At 53.1% G+C, this 19,766-nt stretch overlaps 1 protein-coding gene across 1 annotated transcript in view; it reads right to left on the bottom strand.

The window, feature by feature from the left end:
- Positions 1 to 19,766, bottom strand: part of NKD1 (NKD inhibitor of WNT signaling pathway 1) — an 83,847-nt gene that overhangs the window by 25,434 nt on the left and 38,647 nt on the right. Inside the window, exon 4 of the mRNA XM_055332154.1 lies at positions 1,095 to 1,161. Coding sequence (XP_055188129.1) covers positions 1,095 to 1,161 — 67 coding nt within the window. The remainder of the gene's footprint in view (positions 1 to 1,094; positions 1,162 to 19,766) is intronic.

Below are 19,766 nucleotides of genomic sequence, written 5' to 3'. Positions count from 1 at the left end.
AGTTTGATAGATCCTTGGGTCCCAACCCACCTCTAACTCCTGGGCTACCAAGTGAATCTCTTAAAACAGGGCTTCTCAAAGTGCAGTGGGCACACAAGCCACCAGGGGAGCCTCTCAGTGCAGATGGCCTGGGGCTGAGCAGGACCCAATGTTTCTGACAGCTCTCAGGCTGGATGTGGCCATAGCCGTCAGGTCTGGCCCACGCATCCCTCGAGAAACTCTTGGCACTGTCTGGTCTCCTCTCAAAGCCCCAAGGCCTAGATCCCCCGAGACCCTTGGCCCCCTGGCTCTCCTGCAAGCTGCCTGTCCTAAACTCAACAGCAAGGTCCCTACTATCCTAAGCTCCCGCAGTTCAGCGATTTTCTTCTCTGAGTATAAAATGGGAAACATGATCCCACATAGCAAATGCTTTCCAATGCCATCTGTGCTTTGTGCCAACTCAGAGAGTCAAGCTGGGGGAGGGCTCTCATTCCCATTCTGTAAGTGTGGAAACTAAGGCTCTTCTAGAAAGGTGGTGTGCCTTGCCCGAAGTCAGGTGAGGGCACCAGTGGCCAGCCGGCCCTCTACTCCGGTGTCCTCATCCTTCCTACAACAGGTGCCTCCCCTCAAACAAAGGCAAGAGTGAGAGCTACAGAAGTGAGAACAGAAGAGCCGGTGGGGGGGGGGTGCTATTTGGAGGTGTGCTTGGGCTCCAGATGAGTTCCATGTGAACAGCCAAATGGGGAAATACAACAGCTACTTTATGTAGTGCTTACTACAGGTCTAACACAGTTTGCGGGGGGCTCGGAGCTCCTATGGTCACCCCTAGTGGAAACAGTGAACTTAAACAACCTGTTCAACGTTCCCCAGCCAATACGGAGCAGGGCTAGGACACGAGCCTCAGGACCCTAGCTCCACTCTGGGCTTGGACTATGAAACGCTACACTCCCTGCTCCCTTCTGGCTTCTCACCCCTACCCCACTCCCATCGACAGTCAGGGTCCTGTCCTCCACCTGGCCTGCAGATTTTCTGGAGGGTACACAGAGCACATGGTAGACCCAATGCCCCTTCCCCATCTCACTGCACCCTGGGAAGAGGGTGATGGATTCCCATACCTTCTAGCCGAAAGTCTTCCTCTTCCTCCTCACTGAGTGTTTCTCTGAAAACTTCCCCCACGAGCTCCTAGAGGAAGACAAAGCAGGGATGTTAAGGAAGTATCGGACAAAGTCAGGTACGCAAGCGGCATCTAGACGTAAAGGCGGTGTCACGAACACATGCCTGGCTGGTCACAAGGATGCAGGGATCCTGGTCTGGTTCTTCTGATGGGAATTTAGGTCAATTAAGGTGGATCCTATCACTTGAAAAGTGAATTGTCACCATGCTTTTTAGGAAGTAACTTTTTCTCAGTCTACAGCCTACTGTAAAATACTGCACTCCTCTCCCTCAGAAAGGAAATTCCATCCTCTGCCCCTGGAAAGAGAGACAAGATGAGAAAATGTCCCTCATCTATCCCTTGGAGTCACCTTGATGGACTCAGGACCTCCCAGGTGGGCTTCAGGAAAGGATCTCAGTGTGAATCCTTCCTCCAGCAGGGGGGCGCGGGTGGGCTGGCTCCATGGGTTTACAAAGAGCGCCTGGTGTGCAGAGAGTAGGTCTCTCCTGCCCTAACATAAACCCCCAACTCTTCAGCATAACATTCAGAAACCTGCATGCTCTGGCTCCGCTGATCTTCAAACACGCCTGCCACCTCTCCCCAGTGTACACACCTTCCGGAAACTAGCCTGATCCTTACACATGCCTGGCCTGGTGCCCCATGTGTGGATTCAGGATGCCTGGTGGCTTATCCCATTTGGCAGAGCTGCTCCCAACCAGCCTGGTCAGGCTGCCCCTCGGGTGTTGTCAGGTTGGCAAGGGGAGTTTGGTTGGCCCACAGGCTGGGAAATTTCTGGAACATCACCAAAGCTACCACCTATCCCGCCCCACCCCAGCAGGATGACTCTAGATATGGAAGAAGCAAGACCAGCACTCGTCAGACTGGCTTCTGCATTTATCGGTTTTCTGCCAATAAGAGTTCTGTGATCAAAAGAGATTGTTTTCAAGTTAGACAAGATCCCTTACTGAAGAACTGACTATGGTAACAGCGGACACCGTGAATATCCATCCAAGTGGTAACTTACGCTGCATTCCTCAAACCTATTGAGACCACGGAGTTTTGTGTTTAGAAAGCAACACATGAGATTCATATTCTGAGGAACCCACTTTGGGAAATGCTCCTTTTCTGGGAGAGAGACAAAGTTTGGGAGTGTTACATCGCCTTATCTCTTTTGATGCCACAACAGTGCTGTGGCAGCGCTTCTCGAACCACAAAATGACAAGCAATAAAAAAGCCCAAACTCAGCAGCTGTCACCAACTTCTCTTTTTGAAAAAAAAAAAAAAAAGTGCAAAGCGAAAGAAAAAGAGAATGCACCCTCTCCTTGAAACATTAGAAAGGAAGAAAAAAAATCCCACACCTCAGATACTTAACAGAAACACCAGTGCTTGTCTTGATTAACAAAACAAACTCATGTTTTCTGGATCTGATCTTATGAACTGGACACAGCTGGAGAGAAGTCTCTTGTTTTTTATTGTTATGTTTTGAAAAGATCAACAGCTAACATTTTATGGATTAGGGCTGGTGTTCTCCATCCTCCCTCTTCTTCAAATCGTCCTGGGGCATCATCATACACGCTTTCCCTGCTAGTTGTGAAAATGTGGTCATTCAGACTCCTAGCGTCCCACTGACTTCAAAACCAGGCTTCTCCATTCCTGGAGTCAGGACGGCTTCTCCTTCCTCCTCTGCCAATTATCATAATCACCGAACACTTCCTGGGCTTGTAAACTGGCTGTTTGTGTTAACAGCGCTGGAGTTGACAGGGAAGCCGGGAGCTGGTGACAGGGAAGGCGCACACTCAGGCGGCATCATTAGATGGTTGGGACACTCCGGCAGCCAATTAGAGCCCATCTTTCATGCCAGAGGAAGACGGATGCCGCCTCCCCCAGACAGGCTGGCAGGCAGCACTTCCTCACAGAGCAGGCGACCAGCTTCAAGGGATCACGCTGAGGTCTTCTGGAAAGCGGGCGCTCAGTGCTGACCTCGGCCCACCACCCTGACCGCTCCCAGCCAGGCGGCCAGGACCTGCCAGGCACATACTTTTGAGCGCTCGCATCTTCTTGCTGGCACACTTGGAGCAGTTTAGAGACTGCAAGTGTCACCCCCAACAAAGCAGCCGTCTGGAACCCTGAGAACAATGCCTCACAGTGTGTATCACACACTCTGAGAACTGTCTGTGGGGAGGACCAAGCTCCCTGACACAGTAAAGACATGTCTCTGCATATTAAAGCAGAGTTCTGGCAAGTTCCGGGGTTCCTTACCCTGCTGTGTAGAACTGTGAAGGCTCCCCAGCACCATGGTCCGCTGACACGCTGGGTGGCACAGGTGCTTGATGCTGGCAAAAACCCATTTCATCTGGGGCACCTGGGTGGCTCAGTCAGTTGAGCATCCAACTCTTGGTTTCAGCTCAGGTCGTGATCTCATAGGTCATGAACCCAGCATTGGGCTCTGTGCTCAGCAGAAAAACTGCTTGAGATTCTCTCTCTCCTGGTGCCCCTCACTTACTTGCTCTCTCACTCTCACTCTCTCCCTCTAAAATAAATAAATAAATAAATAAATCTTAAAAAAATTCATTTCATCAGTCAAGCTAGGTGGCCCGGGGCATGGAGTGCAGTGTCTGTGGTCCTCAAGCTTTGAATCACATAAACAAGAGGCAATGCAGTGTTGAACCAGACACAGGATCACATTTTGGCTCCATAGCCCCCCTGCCCCTTGGACATGGGGTCAGCCACTGCTTTCTTGGGGTCCTCAGTCTATCTCTCTATAAAATGGGCATGATCACAAACCACAGCAATGACAGGACAGCTGACCTTATTGGGCATCTCCTAAGTGCCAGGCACCATGCCAGGAGCCCTGTAAGTATATTTATTATCTCCCTCCATCTTCACCATAGCCCCACGTGTTCCATCTCTCCAGGAATAAACGCTCATAAAAATGATCTGCAATTTGTAAAGTGAGTTATAACTGTTAACCCTTTTTTTTTCCTACAAAGAAAGTGTTGTCAGTCCTCAAGGGACATAGGAGGCAGGAAATAATGGTACCAACTGCCACTTGCATCATTTACCAAGTGCCTGTGGTACACGAGGTACTGACCAAGGGAATCCCCATAAGAACTTCTGGGGAATGAGGTTCCCAAGCCCTGTATTTAAATGAGGAGGAGGCTTTAAGAGGCCAGGCAACAGCTCTGGGTTGTCAACAGAGCCAAGATTTGAGCCGTTTCTTGCAGAAGCCTGACCTGAGCTTGTACAGTGGAATCAAGGCTCCTGTGGGCATGGGGACAGGGACAACCAAGAGTCCTGGCACACTTGCCAGGAACCGGGGATCACACTTAGAGAAGTGCGAGAAGAACAGGCCTGCCAGCAGCTCCAGGGGTGGGGGTCAAGTACTCCAGCTTCTGTGGCAGGACTCAAGGGGCCCACAGCCTCTCCCCACTAGGCTGGGGACTCAGCAGAGCCCCGCTGGGAGGCTCACGGGCAAGGTCTGGGGACCTTGGGCTCTCAGTACCATCCTGCAGGTAGAGGCTCAGACCCCTTGACAGCTGTAAGTCCCTCCATGAGGAGCCTCATGCACAAGGTTTGGGGCACAGTACTGGAATGGGCCAGACCTTGGTTCAAATCCCAGCTCTGCTTCATACAAGCTGCATCACGTGGGTGAAGGAACTTTCTCAGCCTCCCATCTGCATATAGGAACGATAGTATGCATGTCTCAGGGTGGCTGCGAAGATTAAGGAAGTCGTTGCATGGACAGTGCTTAATATTACACCTGATACCATGGCTGGGGCTCCAAAGACCAGTAGTTACTGTTTATTATTTCTTCCACTCTGGCTACTAGGTGACTACTAGGTGACTACTAGAACATTGCTTGGAGAAGCTCAAAGGCTCACCAGCCCCAAGGCGCCGTCAAAGACACTAAGAGTCACTCTCCTACCTGGCATGATGTTTTTAATGCTTCATATTTAATCCTCATGGCAATCCTTTGAGGTAGTGCCACTATTAGCAGTTTATCATCAGTTTGCAGATGAGCAAACTGAGGCACAGAGAGGTTAAGTGACTTGTCTAAGGTCACACAGCCAGTGAGTGCCAGAGCCAGGCTAGAAAGCAGGCTCCTGGCTCCAGAGCGCATATCCTTCACCACTGCCCTGTAAGAAGCCCAAGTGTGGAGCTTGGTATGAGTGACTGCCCTTCTCTGCTCCTTTACTCAGCCATCACTCTGGCCCCTGGTCCCAGGCCCCCTCTCCTCTGGCCTTCAGGATAGTCGGCCTCAGACGAGGCTGTAAGTTGTAATCAAAGCCTTCCTGGATCCCCAGACTTCTTGCTGGCCCCAGCCTGATGCCCAGTGGCCGGGCTCAGCAGCCTCTCAGGCCACAGGGCCCAGGCCTCCCTGCCTCCCTCCCATGTCCTGGCACTGTTGCTCTTCTGCCCCACGCTGGGCCCCAGGAAGAGAGGCCAGCTCCTCCGGGCGCTGAGTGTGCAGCCAGCGCCAACCCAGAGCACAGAATTGCAGGCATAAGGCCTTATAAGGCCTCCGGAGACGGGAAACCACATCAAAGCGGGGCTTGGGAGCGGGCTGGAGTTCGGTTAGGGTTTTTCCTCTTTGTCTTTGAGACTCCTACTCCTGAGCTTAATATCTTCCCCCCACCGCCTGCCCAGCAGTTCTTTGTCAATGTCTCTGTTCTCTAAGAGCTAACAGATGTTGGTGCCACGGGGTTTCAAAGAACACTCCTGGTGCCCATAGAACACGGCACAACTCGCAGATTCCAAGAATGCACGGGGCTGGGGACACGCCGGGGAAAGAGAGGGTGGGAGGCACAACCCAGCCACCCTGTCACCCTTAGATGCAAGCAGGCTGCCCCTGGAGCCGCCCCAGGAAATTCCTGGCGAGCTCCCTCTTCCCAGCGCACTGTGCAGAGCAGCCGGGCCGGGCGTGCCTGGGGAACCGGCGCCGCTGTGGGCAGGCCCCGCCGAGAGCAAGCTCTGGCCGTCCCGGGCAGGGATGCTCCATTCCCATTCCCAGCACCCGGCCGGACCCGGGAGTCAGGTGCCCGCCCTTGGCAGCTGAGTGACAGCAGACGCCTTACTTAACCATACCGGCTCCCGTTTTACTCTGCTGTGACACGGAGATTTCAATGTCAAGAAAGAGTGAGAAAACATAGACAAAATACACATCATGAGAAGCACCGAGTATGAGCTTCTGTCCTTCTGGAGCGCCCTGCTTCTGCCGCGTGCTTGGAACATTCTCACATCCTATTCCTGCAAAAACCTAACGTCCAGTGATTTAACACCTCCGTGTCCGTAGCATCAGGGAGGCATGTTCAAGTTCACCAACAGTCGGAAACAGGCGAAATGCCCAGGAAAGGAAAGTGTGCTGGTTCCACACTGTGAAATGCTACACAGTGACTCTGAAGAACAGGGCAGATCCATAAAATCTGTAAATCCCAGCAGGAGGAGCGCCACGCCACATGGAAGACACAAGTAGAGCATGACTTGTACATCTAAGAAAACACCAGACACACACATACCGTGAGCGCACCCAACGTACAGGTATCCCCCTGGTTACTGCCAGGGAGATGAGGGACAAGAGAGGTGGACGGGAAGTGAGAAACTTCAACTCTCTCTGAAGTGTTCTGGTACATTCATGTCTCACTTGGGCCACTGAAATCTAGTTTCATAAAAACCCACACAATAACCTACTCTATAAGAGGTACCTGAGGCTCAGCCAAAAGGTTAAGTGACTGGCCTTAAGATCGCTCAAGGAGAACAAGTAGCAGAGCTGGGTTAGAACCACCCAGGCTCTGGGGTTCCTTGCCTCTAGAATGGGGCGGCGGGCCAGGATGATACTCCTGATCCCCTTGAGAAGAGGCCTTCTGGGGCTCCAGCTCCCTGACCCAGCAAAAACCAAGAGTGGGAGGAGAGTCAGGGCCATTCACCTTCCGGGCCTCAAAGTCCCCATCTCCAATGTGTACCTCAACCTGGGGCTTTTGTGACTTTTGCTCCTGAGAGCCACTCTACGCAAGCACGTGGCAGGCCAAAAGTGCGAGGAATTACCTATTCCACCCCCAAACTGTGCAACATGAAAGCCAGGGCTGAAAGACAGCCACTGGCAAAGGGCCAGGGTGGGGAGGCTCCTGGGGGCCCTGGCTCTAGTGACAGTCCAGGAGGGGCTGGGGACTCCCTTCTTCCCGGGGGGGGGGGGTGGGAGAGAAACAGACTCATTCCTCCTGGATGTCAGCAGACCTTATATCTGCTTCCAGAAAAAAATGTCCCCTCTTCTCAAACAAGTGATGCATGGGGCAGATGCCTCAGATATTCCCATGAGGCCACTGCAGCCTCCTCTGGCCATGCAGCCCGCAGGGAGGGCCACGGGTTCTGCTTACCCAGCATCTGTCCCCCCCGCTAATAAGCAAATTGGAGTCCTCCCCTCAATCATCCTCACACGAGCTGGCAGGGGAGGTGTCTTCTCCGTGCCAAGGCTGTGTCCAATCCCATCCCCGGCTGCTTGAGACCCCACACGCCAGGTAAGAGCTCACAAACTGATGGAGACACAAGCCAGTGCCCAGGAGAGCATGACCGTTCAACGAGGCCTTGGACCAACTGGTTTCTAGAAGTCAGCTCCTGAGGGCAGGCACCTGGGTCTGTTCTGCTCTAGAACAGTGTCTGATATATAGTAAATAATAAGTGTCTGTTGGATGAACCTTGGAGCCAGACCCACCCTCGCCTGCCTTTCCTGGGGATGGGACACTTATGGAAGCCACTTGACTGCCCTCTTGGCTTCTGGCAATTTGTGTTGGGCTTCTCCTACTTGCAGCTGAAAGCTCTGACAACCTCCCCTCCCCCTGCCACAGAACCTTCAGAACCAAGTTATAGTCCCCTAAAACCAGAGCCAAGATTCCAGCCAACTTGGAAGCCAGAGGGAGGAAGCTGCTGCCAACTGCTAAGCAGTGGGCACCTCCACAGGTATCCCCCCTGCTGGAGGAGGGGGGACGCTGAGCAGAAGAGGGAAGGCGGCTTTGAGGGCTTGTTTGCAGAGCTGGCCTGCGTGTCTGGCCTACGAGGACCGGCCTTCAGGACTCCAAAGATGTGCAGCAGTAATTAAAATTCCTTGGATTTCTCCCCGACTGTTTTTATCTGCTCAAGATGTAATCCCTCTGCTCCCATTGGCACTTCCCAGCCTCTGCCCCCCGCATCTCAGGGGCTCCAACTTGAGCTGACTTTCTGGATTTGAGGTAATGTTTATCAGGCAGGTATGCTTTACCAGGATCCAGAGCCACCACATACCCTTCCTCCGACCCTCAGGCCTTCCACCCTCCAGGGTGCAAATAACTCCCAAAGATGGCTTTGCCCAGTCCTAGAGACACAGCCGGCCATTGGCAGCAGTGGGCCAGAAGAGTCCACTTCCTGGGCTGTTGTCACCCCAAACCAGCTGCTGGTATCCACATACCATCGTCCCAACTACCCCCAGAACTGGCTCTCAATTGGGCTGCCATGAGTAATTCACATTTTTCTTTAAATTGGCTCTCTTTCCCTTTTTCTTTCTGTTTAAAATCTGGTCTTGTCAATAATATCAGTGAAATCATGGGTGTGATGTCCTAGTTACCATTGGGGTTCTCAAAAAATATAATTCAAATGAAACCAAGGCAGAACCATTAAAATACAAGCTGTCCACCACTTATCTCAAGCCCTACCTCCACCTCCAGCAGAATGTATGGATCATGCTTTGGGAACTGCAAGGTTTAAAGAGCTCGAGCTGCAGGCGCCTGGGTGGCTCAGTGGTTGAGCCTCTGCCTTTGACTCAGGTCCTGATCCTGGGGTCTTAGGACTGAGTCCTGCATCGGGCTCCCTGCATGGAACCTGCTTCTCCTTCTGCCTGTGTCTCTGCCTCTCTCTGTGTCTCTCATGAATAAATAAATAAATAAATATATAAAATCTTTTATAAATAAATAGCCTGAGCTAGGGGCACTTGAGTGGCTCAGTCAGTTGGGCTGCCTTCAGCTCAGGTCATGATCTTGGAGTCCCAGGATCAAGCCCTACAGAACGGGGAGCCTGCTTTTCCCTCTCCCTCTGCCCCTCCCCCTGCTTCTTCTCTTCTTCTTCTTCTTCTCTCTCTCTCTCTGTCTCTCTCTAATAAATAAATAAAGTCTTTAAAAAAATACAAAAGAGACAAAGCTGAAGTCCTCTGCTCCCTCCTTCACCTGGAGGATCCCTCTGACAGGTGGGAAAGGGTGTGAAGAGGAAGAAGGGAGACACCAGGGAAGCAGCTCAGTAGATGCTCCTCCCACCCGGTCACAGGCCCTCCTCTAGGGCTCGTGCTTTGGGAATAGGGATCCCAGGCTTGGGGAAAAACCGCTAATGCCAAGAGAAAACAGCAGAGTTGGGCATTACCCAGACCCTGCCTTCATCTCCAGCCTTCGGGACTTGAGAGCTCGCAGGAGGATGACCCAACACAAGGCAGGTTGTCCAGGGCTGGGTGGGACACGGGGCCCGAGGGCTGCTCTGCCGGCGTGATGGGAACTTTCCTACTAGACGGCAGTTCAAAGGAGTTTCTACAGTGGAAACCAGGATCCAATGGGCTTGTCAGGGCGTGGGAGTAACTGAGGTCACGCACACAGAGGACTCAGTGATAATAATTACCAGCATTTCTTTCGCAAGCGCCTAACGTGGGCCAAGTGCTCTGTTGAGCACGGTAGGTGCCCAGCTAAAGGCTCCGAGCAGCCCTGTGAGCCTGGCGCCGTTGTCACCCCGTAGCCAGGAGGGAGCTGAGGCTTAGGGAAGTAAGTGATTCCCACGAGGGTCCGCCCTGAGCCCTGGCTCCTCCACTCTATGCCGTGCCACCATGTACAAATGATTTCCCTGTTTGTGCCTCAGTTTCTTCACCTGAACATGGGAATGACAGCCGACGCCTGGCAGGCCCACTCGGAAGGAGAAATGAGACTGGATGTCAAGTGCCCAGCACACCCAGCAGGCAGTCAGCAGGCCATAATGCAGCTGGTCCCTCTCTGCTCTGCGTGAGGGGGGTGCCCTGTCCATCACCCTCTGCCCTCTTGTCTCCTCGCCGACCCCCCGCTGCCTTCAGAGATGCCCCACAGCTGATCAGAGCTGGACCCAGGAGCACCCTGGGTCCAGCCATCCCACAGGCCCCAAGCTCCAGAAGGCTACCAGCCCTCGGTGCCCCTCCCGCCTGGCCCGAGGCCTGCCTCCCTGCTGACCCTGCTACACCATGGACCCGCCACGCCACCAGCCTGCCACACCGCATGCTGATAACAGCAGAGACCACAGGGTCGGTGGTGTGCCTCTGATCACTGGGCAGCTGGGGCCGCCTCTGCCAGCAGCTCCTGGCTCTGGGACAGGCCCAGGTCCGTTGGCAGGTCCAGCGGGTGTGCCCTGTGGAGCGGGGTGGCCGTGAGCCAGGCTGCTCATGACTGACAACACGTCACCCATCAGCCGGAGAACGGTGCTCCCGTAGGCCAGGGGCCATCTTGTTGGGGGGAAAGGAGGTGCTCCCTGCCCAGGGCAGAGGCTAGCCCAGCGGGAGACCCTGTGTGGTCTGGGGAGCCAGGGGAGCATGATGCTCCTCTCGGCCTCGGGCCTCCTGTTTGTCCTCACCTAACTAAACAGACAGAATAAGGTGCTCTCATTTTGTATATCCAAGGAGTCTTCATTTTTATGAGAGAATAAGAGACCAATGGTTCAGGCCAGATTCTGGGACCCTCCTTCTAGACAGGCACACACACACACACACACACACACACACGTGTACACACTCGGTCCACCCTATCTGGCCCTAAAGCTCTTACAAAAGCCATCTTCCTGCCTCTCTGATGCCTGTCCATGCCAGGCCTGCCTCTGTCCCGGCCTCCTTCTCCTGCCCTATAGGCCAGCTCCCAGAACCTCTCTCCAGCCCCCTCACTGGCCAGGCCCCACCTCAGGGCCTCCCAACAGCCCCCCCACAAACACCCCCCCACACCTGGTGCTGCTTCCTCTGCCTGGAGAGCCCTTTGCCCTCAACAGCTGACTGCCTGCTGCTAAAGTCTTGTGCCCCCCACTGCCGACCAGTGTGACTGCTGACTTCCAACATCCTCACCTCATTGCATTTGGGCAGAATCAAGGGTGGTACATCTGGGCTCCCAGATGACTCAGTTTGTTCCGAATCTTAGCTGTTTATGAGCCACCAGATCAGTGCCTATAAGTCTCAGTGTCCACACCTACCAAATGGGCCTGTGACACAGGCATGCCTTGAGGTCACATAAAAAGGCAGACACGGATGAACAGAAGGGTTAGCAGCACTGCTCATGAACCAGGGCTCCCAGGGTCCCAGGTGCCCACAGAGGGATAGCAGGTGAGGACAGCCTAGAGGCCGGTCCCTGTTGTGCTCATAAACAAAAGAGGCGTCCTCTCCAGAACGTTTCTGGAAGGGCACACTACCTGTCGGTAATAGTGCCACTCCCCTTGGGGAGCGGGGATGGGCCACAGGGACTTGTCCCCTTCAGCTGCCCAGCTTTCTGTGCAATCTGGATTTGTGCTGTCTCTCCCTGCCTCCCCTCTCCTCCTCTTCTCTCTCATTCTCTCCGTCTTTTAAAACCCAGAACACGCAATGCTTTTATGCTCAAACGACACTACGCTTTCTTAAGCACTGTTCCATTAAAGGCAGTGCTGTGGCTCCCCACGCACTGGCCATGTGCACTGAGCTTCTGCGGGCCTCTGCGACTTCATGCATCCAAACAGACTCCCATTCGCCCCAAACCCGTCCTCCCAGATTGCCTCCCTGCACCCAACCAGGGCTGTTCCCTCCTTCCTGTCCCTCAGGCCAGCAACCCGGGAGTCAGTCTGCCACTGCCCTGTCAACCCTTCCAACCAACCCCACTACATCCTGCTGGCTCATACCTCCAAAACATACCTCGAAACCAGCACGTCCTCACCTCCTCCACACCCACAGTGCGCTCCAGGATGCCAAGAGAGGTCATCCTCTCCCATCAGGGCAATGCCTACCATCTCCTTTTCTCTGTCCTGGTACTCTCTAGTCCATTCTCCAAAGTCCTATGAATGCCCTACAGAGCCCCACCCGGCCTGTCTGCCCCATCATTGTCCTGCCCTGCTGTTACTCCCCTGCATGTACTCTGCCCTGGCCACCCTCACCTCACCCCCTCATCTCCTGATTACAAACACACTGCCACCTCTGCCACCTCAGGGCCTTTGTACATGCTGTTCCCACTGCCTAAAACTCTCTCCATATATCCCCTCCACTTCCCCTCCTTCAAGCTTTGGCTCACCTCATCACCTGGGTGATGATCTAAACCCATTTATCTATCTATCTTTCTATCTATCTATCTAAAGATTTTATTTATTTATTCATGAGAGACACAGAGAGAGAGGCAGAGACACAGGCAGAAGGAGAAGCAGGCTCCATGCAGGGAGCCTGATGCATGACTGGATCCCAGGACCCCGGGATCATGCCCTGAGCCAAAGGCTGACACTCAACCACTGAGCTACCCAGGCATCCCTAAACACTTCTATTTAAACTACAGCACTGATCCCACCCCCCTCACCCCTTCTATGCCTCAGTTTCTTCTATGGCACTCAGCACCATCTGACACACCACATATTGCCTGACAGAGGAGGCACTCGATGAATACGTGCTAAACAACTAAATGCAGCTCTGACTAAATTTACGGACTCAGAAAAACATTCTCCGTATTTTCCTCAAAGAGAAAAGCAAGTCGCCAGAGAACAGAGAGAAGCGATTACATCTGCTAAAATTATCTACACGTGTTTCTGTGCACTGTGGTCAGAGAGGCCTGTCTGAAGAGGGCGGCCGCAAAATGCTCCCAGAGGTGGTGCCTGGGCGCCGGAGCCAGGGGTGTCAGACGGCTCGCTGTGTGAACACGCACGATTCCTTCCACGATCAGAAATAACGGCAAAGCATTTTGAAGAAAACATGAAAACACACAGCCACAGGCCACGTTGATTCGAGATCTCACCCACAGAAGTCTGCTAGAAGGGTCTTGGCCCTAGCAGGTGGTGTGGTCTGCAACTTTCCAGTGAAAATGGGGTGGTTTTCAGATCCCACCTAGGAGGGAAGGAGGCGGCAAGGGGCCTCTCTGCACCCCAGAGCCCTGCTCCCTCCCATGCCCTGCACACAGGCCACGAAGAGAACCCACCAGAACCTGCCTGCTCCCCAGTGCTCCTGGCTGTGGGTGCAGAGGAAGCCGGAGGGGGAGGCTGGCAAGACCCCCCTTTGTGGTCATGTAACGCAGACAGACTTAGCTTCCAGAAATGGCATGAGGCCAGCTGAGCATGTGAACAGGGGCTATCGCTGGGAGTGGAGGAGGGTGGTAGCTCTCTCGCCCGACCCCAGACCCCATTGGCTGCACATCAAATTTTTACTCTTGGGCAAACCAAAAATCCTTGTTTTTGTTTTGTCTTTTTAGTTGGGGAGGGGGAGCATTGTAAGAATCTGAAGGGTGGCTGCCGGCCCCCACAGGTCCTGCCGGGGACCCCTGTTGCAACCATGATCACCCGGGAAGCCCACGGAGGCCTACGAGATGCTGTGTGGCTGGCACCCAAGGTCAGAGGACATACCTGGTCTGAGGGCAAGAAGGCATTAATAGCAGTGCCCCGTGTCTGTCAGTCTCTGGGTCGTCTGACTCACCCACAATCCTAGAGGTCAAGAGGGAACCCTCACCCACTCCTAAACACAAGGAGGGAGGCTCTGAGCAGGGACGCAGGAACACGCGGTGTAGTTGGGAGGGACTGAGCCCCCCACCCCACCCCAAGAGAAGGCCAGGGCTCCTGAGACATGACCCCGGTGTGTTTCTGGATGTCGAGGAAGAAAAGCCTGCAGACATGCAATCCTCCAGGCACAGGCATCCAGGCCAGAGCAGAGCCCTCGAGCAGAGGTTCTGACCTGGGGGAAGGCCCAGAACCCCCTGAGAATGTGTCCCCGGTAAAATGCCACACAAATAAAACTACGCCGAACCCTTTCTGTGGACTTCAGGTTAAGGCCCTCTTGGAGAACAGATGGGGAGACTAAGGCCCCAAGAAGAGACTCCACTCCACCAGAAGCCAGGGAGCAGGTGCTCGGCTGAGTCAGCAAGCTCACTCTCAGACCTGTGTCCCCACAAGCAGGGTTCTGTGGCCCGTGCAGTTTGGAGAAGATGCCAGGTTCTTCACTGTGGGACTTTTCGAACCTTATTGTTGATCTCCATCAGGAGCCCCTCAAAGTGCTCACAGCATATGCAGGTTTCTCCGACTTCTCTAGGCCCTTTGCTAACAGCTTTCACTTCCATCTCTTGCCGTTTCTGCAGGGCCCTCGCCCCCACCTTTGGTAAGCTTTCCACACCAGCAGCCACACTTGTGAGGTGTCTTTAGAGGCCTTCAGACAACTGCAAGCCTCCCCTCCCCACCCTCTGCCAGGTGGTCCTGAGCCCAGCTTCCTCACCTCCCATGGGGACCAATCCTGAGGCAGAAGTCATACTCCAGAGCTCCTGCAGGGAGCTTCCCTTCCTGTCTGTTCTGGGAGACTGTCCTTCATGGATCACTTGCACATAATCCTTGTCTCAGGCACTGCTTCTGTGGTATACAGGATGGCTCTCCCCTGAATACCTGGTTCGTTAGAGGAATCCCAACACATTTTGGTAAATTCACATGGGGCAGACAGGCTGACCAGCAAGCTGGCTAAGTCTCAGACAAAGGTATGGGTCACCCCAAGGCCAGTCCAGAAAGGCGACAGGCCAGGGGCCCTATGCCAGGGTTCAGGTCTGATTGGCAGACAGAAATGGACATTTTCTCCCACCTATCACTCACCCCACCCCCATTTCAATATATGCCTCTCCCCATCTCTGGGGCCTAATTCAAGTACAGGGAGCACCTCATCGTCCAGTGACTTCTCTCACTGAATATCCACAACTCTCAGGGCTGACTTCATAGACTGTACCTTCAGGAGGAATTCAAGGCTGAAGGAAAGCTTTTTATCCCTCCCCTTGCCTCTGTAGTGGGCACCTCCTGTGATCTGGAAAAACAACTCCCCACCCCACAGCATCCATTCCTCCTTCTTCTGGTAACATTTTGATTTTCCCTGCAGAGTCACCCCTCTGGCTTGCCACAAATAAAAACACAGGACACTCCATTAAATGTGGATCTCAGATTCAATCACCGTTTAATCGAAGTGTCTCACACAGTATTTGGGATATACTTATAGAAAAAATATGTTATTTACCTGAAATAAAATGGGCTGTCCTGTATGGTATCTAGAAATCCTATGCCTCTACCACTTTCATCCATGAGGCATGGACAGGGCTGATTTCTGCCCCGTAACCACAAGGGTGGGCACATATTCCAGGCCTGACCAGTGAGAATTTTTCACATCCCTGGCCACAGGGATTAGTCATGGCTGGGCACATGACCCAAGCCTGGGCCAAAGAGATGCAATCCCAGGACATTTGCTCTTTTTCTGCTGACATTAATGAAATGTGAGGGGTGGAAATCTGACACTGAAGAAAATATTTTACCTCTTTATAGGGAGACTCTGTCAAAAAGAAAAGCCAACAAGAAGGAAAACAGATCCAGGAGTTGAAACAATAGAAAATGGGTCCTGAGAATGCTGAACACCTGGATCAAACTATACCTGAAACTGGTCCTTCCCCTAGACTTTTCAATGACATGAACCACTAAATCACCCATTTTTACTTAGACCAGTTTGAGCTTGTTTACATGCCATTCAACCACTGAATGAGTGCTGCTTAAACCAGCTTCCCCTGACTCCACGCAGCCCTGGCATGATGCCATGCAGGGTCATGCTCAGTGAATATTTAAGTTACCTATGTCTCTGACTTTGCACTTTACTGTGGGAGGCAGCATAGGATTATGGGAAAGCCTGGGCTTTCAAGTCAGACAGGCCCGGTTCCCATCCCAGCTCCACTCCTGTCCTCTTTCCAGGGCCCGACCTAAACTTGAGTCTCTCTGACCCTCAGTTCCCCATTGGTAAAATGAGGACTCTACTGCCTATATTCTGGGGTGCCCATATAATTTTACTGCTCAAACCAGGTCACTTTTGAGGGTGAAAGGGGAGTGCTATGAATAACAGGGCCAGGACAGCAGAGTGACTGGCACTGTCATGGGTCCATGGGCCAGTGGTAGCCCTTCCTACAACTGACCCTGCACCTGCCCCCATGGTCAGTGCCTCCATGCTGCCCACCCCCCTGTCCTCATCACTGCCCTCTGCCCAGGCCACTCCCACTATATCTCCTGGCTGCCACCTAATTCCATGTCCCAGTGCACCTGTAATGTTCTCTCCTGGAGAAACCAGCCCAGGACACCCAGGCTCAGCAGGGCCCCCCCACTTGCTGTCCACCCCCTGCCCCAACCTGTGAAGGCCTCATTGTGCTCCTTAGTGCTCTGGAGGACTACTGTTTGTGGATTGCCAGTCTCCCCACCTGGCGAGATAAACTCATTGAGGACAGGGACCCTTCATGTCCTCCTCATGACTGAAGGCCCCACAGACCTGGAACGGAGCCCAAAATGCATCGAACAGCAGCCAAGAAGGTAAACAGCTGCCCTCCCCGGCCTCCTCTCCACAGGTCCCGTGTTCGCTCTGTGTGTCCATGGAAGCATCCTGGGGGAGATGTCAAGCAGAGGTGGATGGGGCTCTGAATCGCGGAGCAGGGAGAGCATGGGGCAGGGGTAGGAGCCGCGCCTGCCAGGCCAGGACTGCGCTGATTGCGGAGCCCGGGACTCTGGGGACAGCGCCCGGGGAGGCCCCGCCCATCTCAGCAGCCGCAGGCGGCGGTGGCGGCAACGCGCTGGCCGAGCGACAGTTTTCATTGATCAGGGGCCAATGTGGACTGTGCCTGGGCTGGTTGCCTATTCTAGAATCCAGCCCTGGCTCCTGCTCAAAACACAGGCCCGGCGTCTCCCTGCAGTCGCGGCCAGCTCCGTCCTCGGCGGCAGCCAAGTCACTGCCCAGGACGCAAATTGGGCAGGTGCAAAGGGCCTCTCCAACCCGAAACCAAGGCCATGACATCCCACACACAGCCCAGGTTGTTCCACTCATGAGCAGACAGCGTCCCCTTGGGCTGCCTGGCCCCCTCCCACACGGCTCTTCTGGCCCACCGCAGGGCAGCCTCACCCGCCCCATTTCTTGGTTCAGCCAGACTCCTAGGCTGAGGTCAGCTACCTGGAAAATGCTTTGCCGACCAGCTCCTTGGCTCACACCCCAATCCACACGGCACACTACTTCTTTATTTCCACAGGCTCCCTCCCCTGCTCTACGGCCCTGGACGGCTCCCTATTTCCAACCAACTCAGATCCCTCTGTAGGCTTGCCCTGCCTTCCCAGTGCTGCTCACCAGGAGACAAGTGGTTATGGCAGGAAAAAACCACTGGCCTGGGAACCTCACATTCTGCCTCAGTTTCCCCATTTGTATAAAGGGAGGAGGGAAGATGGTATCTCTGAAGGCCGTCCTGCTACAACAGGCCATGATTCCAGGGGCTCATGAGAGGGTCGAGTCAGCCAGGCCCTGACCTCCACCCTTCCTCTGCTGTCTCCAGGCCACCTCGCTACCCACTTACAAAGCCACCGGTCAGTCTCTCAGGACTGTCTCAGGAGTGAAAGTGCTTTTGGACAAAGGAGAGATCTGTAAGATTTGAACGTGCCCCTCAATCAGATTCCGGTTCAGTCCCACACGTCTCCTGGCCCTAACACCCTGCTCCAGGGGCATTGCCGTGACCAGACAGCGAGGGATGAGTGGCTCACAGACCAAGAAACAGCAAATGCATACCCACAGTAAACCGCCCAGGAAGGACCAGGCAGCCTCAGCCTGACAATGCGCACCTCCAAAGGTGAGGATTATCAGGTTAATCTTACAATAGGTTGAGTCCTAATGGCTGTGAACTCATAACAGCACCACAAGGAGTCTGTAGCATCGCTGAGTAGAGTGGGACCAGATTCTACCGCAGACCACCTGGGCTCTGTCACCTTCCAGCTGAGAGACGGTAACTTCCCTGTGCCTCAGTTTCCTCCTTCGTAACACAGGGAAATTATAATATCTACTTCATGGAACTGTTGTGATGATCAAAGTAAGTGATATTTGCAAAGCACTTAATGCCTGGCTTATCGGAAGCTCTACGTAAATGTTTATTTAATAAATAAAAATAAGAGTTACCATAAAGTGTATAAAGACATACATATTATAGAAAGGAAGGATCACCTTTCCTCCCTCCAAAAAAGGATACTGTCTTGTGAATATCTTTTTATGAAGAACTGTTGGTTCTGACACATAGGAGGGTATGAAAGCATGTGGGTGTTTTTGCTTCTTCCATTGGGCATATGTCAGTCTTATATGAGAGACTGTTACATTCCTGTATTATCTGTGCAAGTACAGGAGGATCAATATGGGGAGGTGAAGTTGAGCCCAGCAGTCCTGGAAAGGACTGGGCCTCTTCCAAGGCTGGACTGGCAGAAGAGGTCACCATAATGCCAAGGTCAAAAAAGTACTTGACAGAGGGCTCCCACATGATCTGTTTGCGTGATACCATCATAGAGGAGCAGGAACTGCCCAGACTTGAACCACCTCGGAGGAGGAAGAGGAGCCACGCTTGGTGGGGGGGATAGTCCCTCTAATTATAGGATGGTACAAGTGAGGCACAGCCCTGTCCTAACAGTGCCCCCCACTAGGCTGACTTTTCATGGGGCCAGGGGAGTGAGCTGTGAGCACTGGCCACTTGGGGCTTCCATATGGAACATGCTGGACTGCAGAAACACAAACCCAAACAAACCTCAGTTTTTTGCACATCATCAGGTTATTTTTAAAAATCCATTTAGCCACTCTATCTTTTGATGCGGCAGTTTATTTATATTTAAAATAATTATTGGGGGCACCTGGGTAGCTCAGTCAGTTAAGCATCTGCCTTAGCTCAGATCATGATCCAGGAGTCGTGGGATCCAGCCCTGCATCAGGCTCCCTGCTCAGAGTGGAGTCACCTTCTCTCTCTCTCTCTCTCTCTCTCTCTCTCTCGCTCTGCACCCCTCCCCTTGTGCACACACACTCTCTCTCAAATAAATAAATAAAAGCTTAAAAAATAAAGTACATATTGACAGGGAAGGATTCACTATTATCATTTTTTTCATTGTTCTCTGTTAGAGATTTTTCTTCTATCTTCCCTCTCTTGCCGTCTTCTGCTGTATTTTGTTGATTCTTTTCTTTTTTTAAGATTTTATTTATTTGTTCATGAGAGACACAGAGAGAGAGGCAGAGACACAGGCAGAAGGAGAAGCAGGCTCCATGCAGGGAGCCCGATGTGGGACTTGATCCCAGCACTGCAGGATCATGCCCTGAGCAGGAAGGCAGATGCTCAACGGCTGAGCCACCCAGGCATCCTTGTTTTGTTGATTCTTCATAGAACTTATGTGCCTTGATCCCTTTCTTTTTCTCTTTAGTATAATTTTAAAATTTTCTCTGTGGTTGCCATGGGGCTTACATGAAACATCTCATAGTTCTGGGGCACTTGGGTGGCTCAGTCGGTGAAGTGTCCAACTCTTAATTTCAGCTCAGGTCATGATCTCAGGGTTTTGAGATGAAGCCCAATGTCTGCCCCTGCACTGGGCGTGGAGCCTGCTTGAGATTTTCTCTCTCCCTCTCCCTCTGCCC

This window comes from Nyctereutes procyonoides, unplaced genomic scaffold (assembly GCF_905146905.1).
Source record: "Nyctereutes procyonoides isolate TBG_1078 unplaced genomic scaffold, NYPRO_anot_genome, whole genome shotgun sequence".
Classification (NCBI taxonomy): Eukaryota; Metazoa; Chordata; class Mammalia; order Carnivora; family Canidae; genus Nyctereutes; species Nyctereutes procyonoides.
The sequence above is the reverse complement of the archived record's forward strand: the minus strand, read 5'-3'. Positions and strand labels throughout refer to the sequence as shown.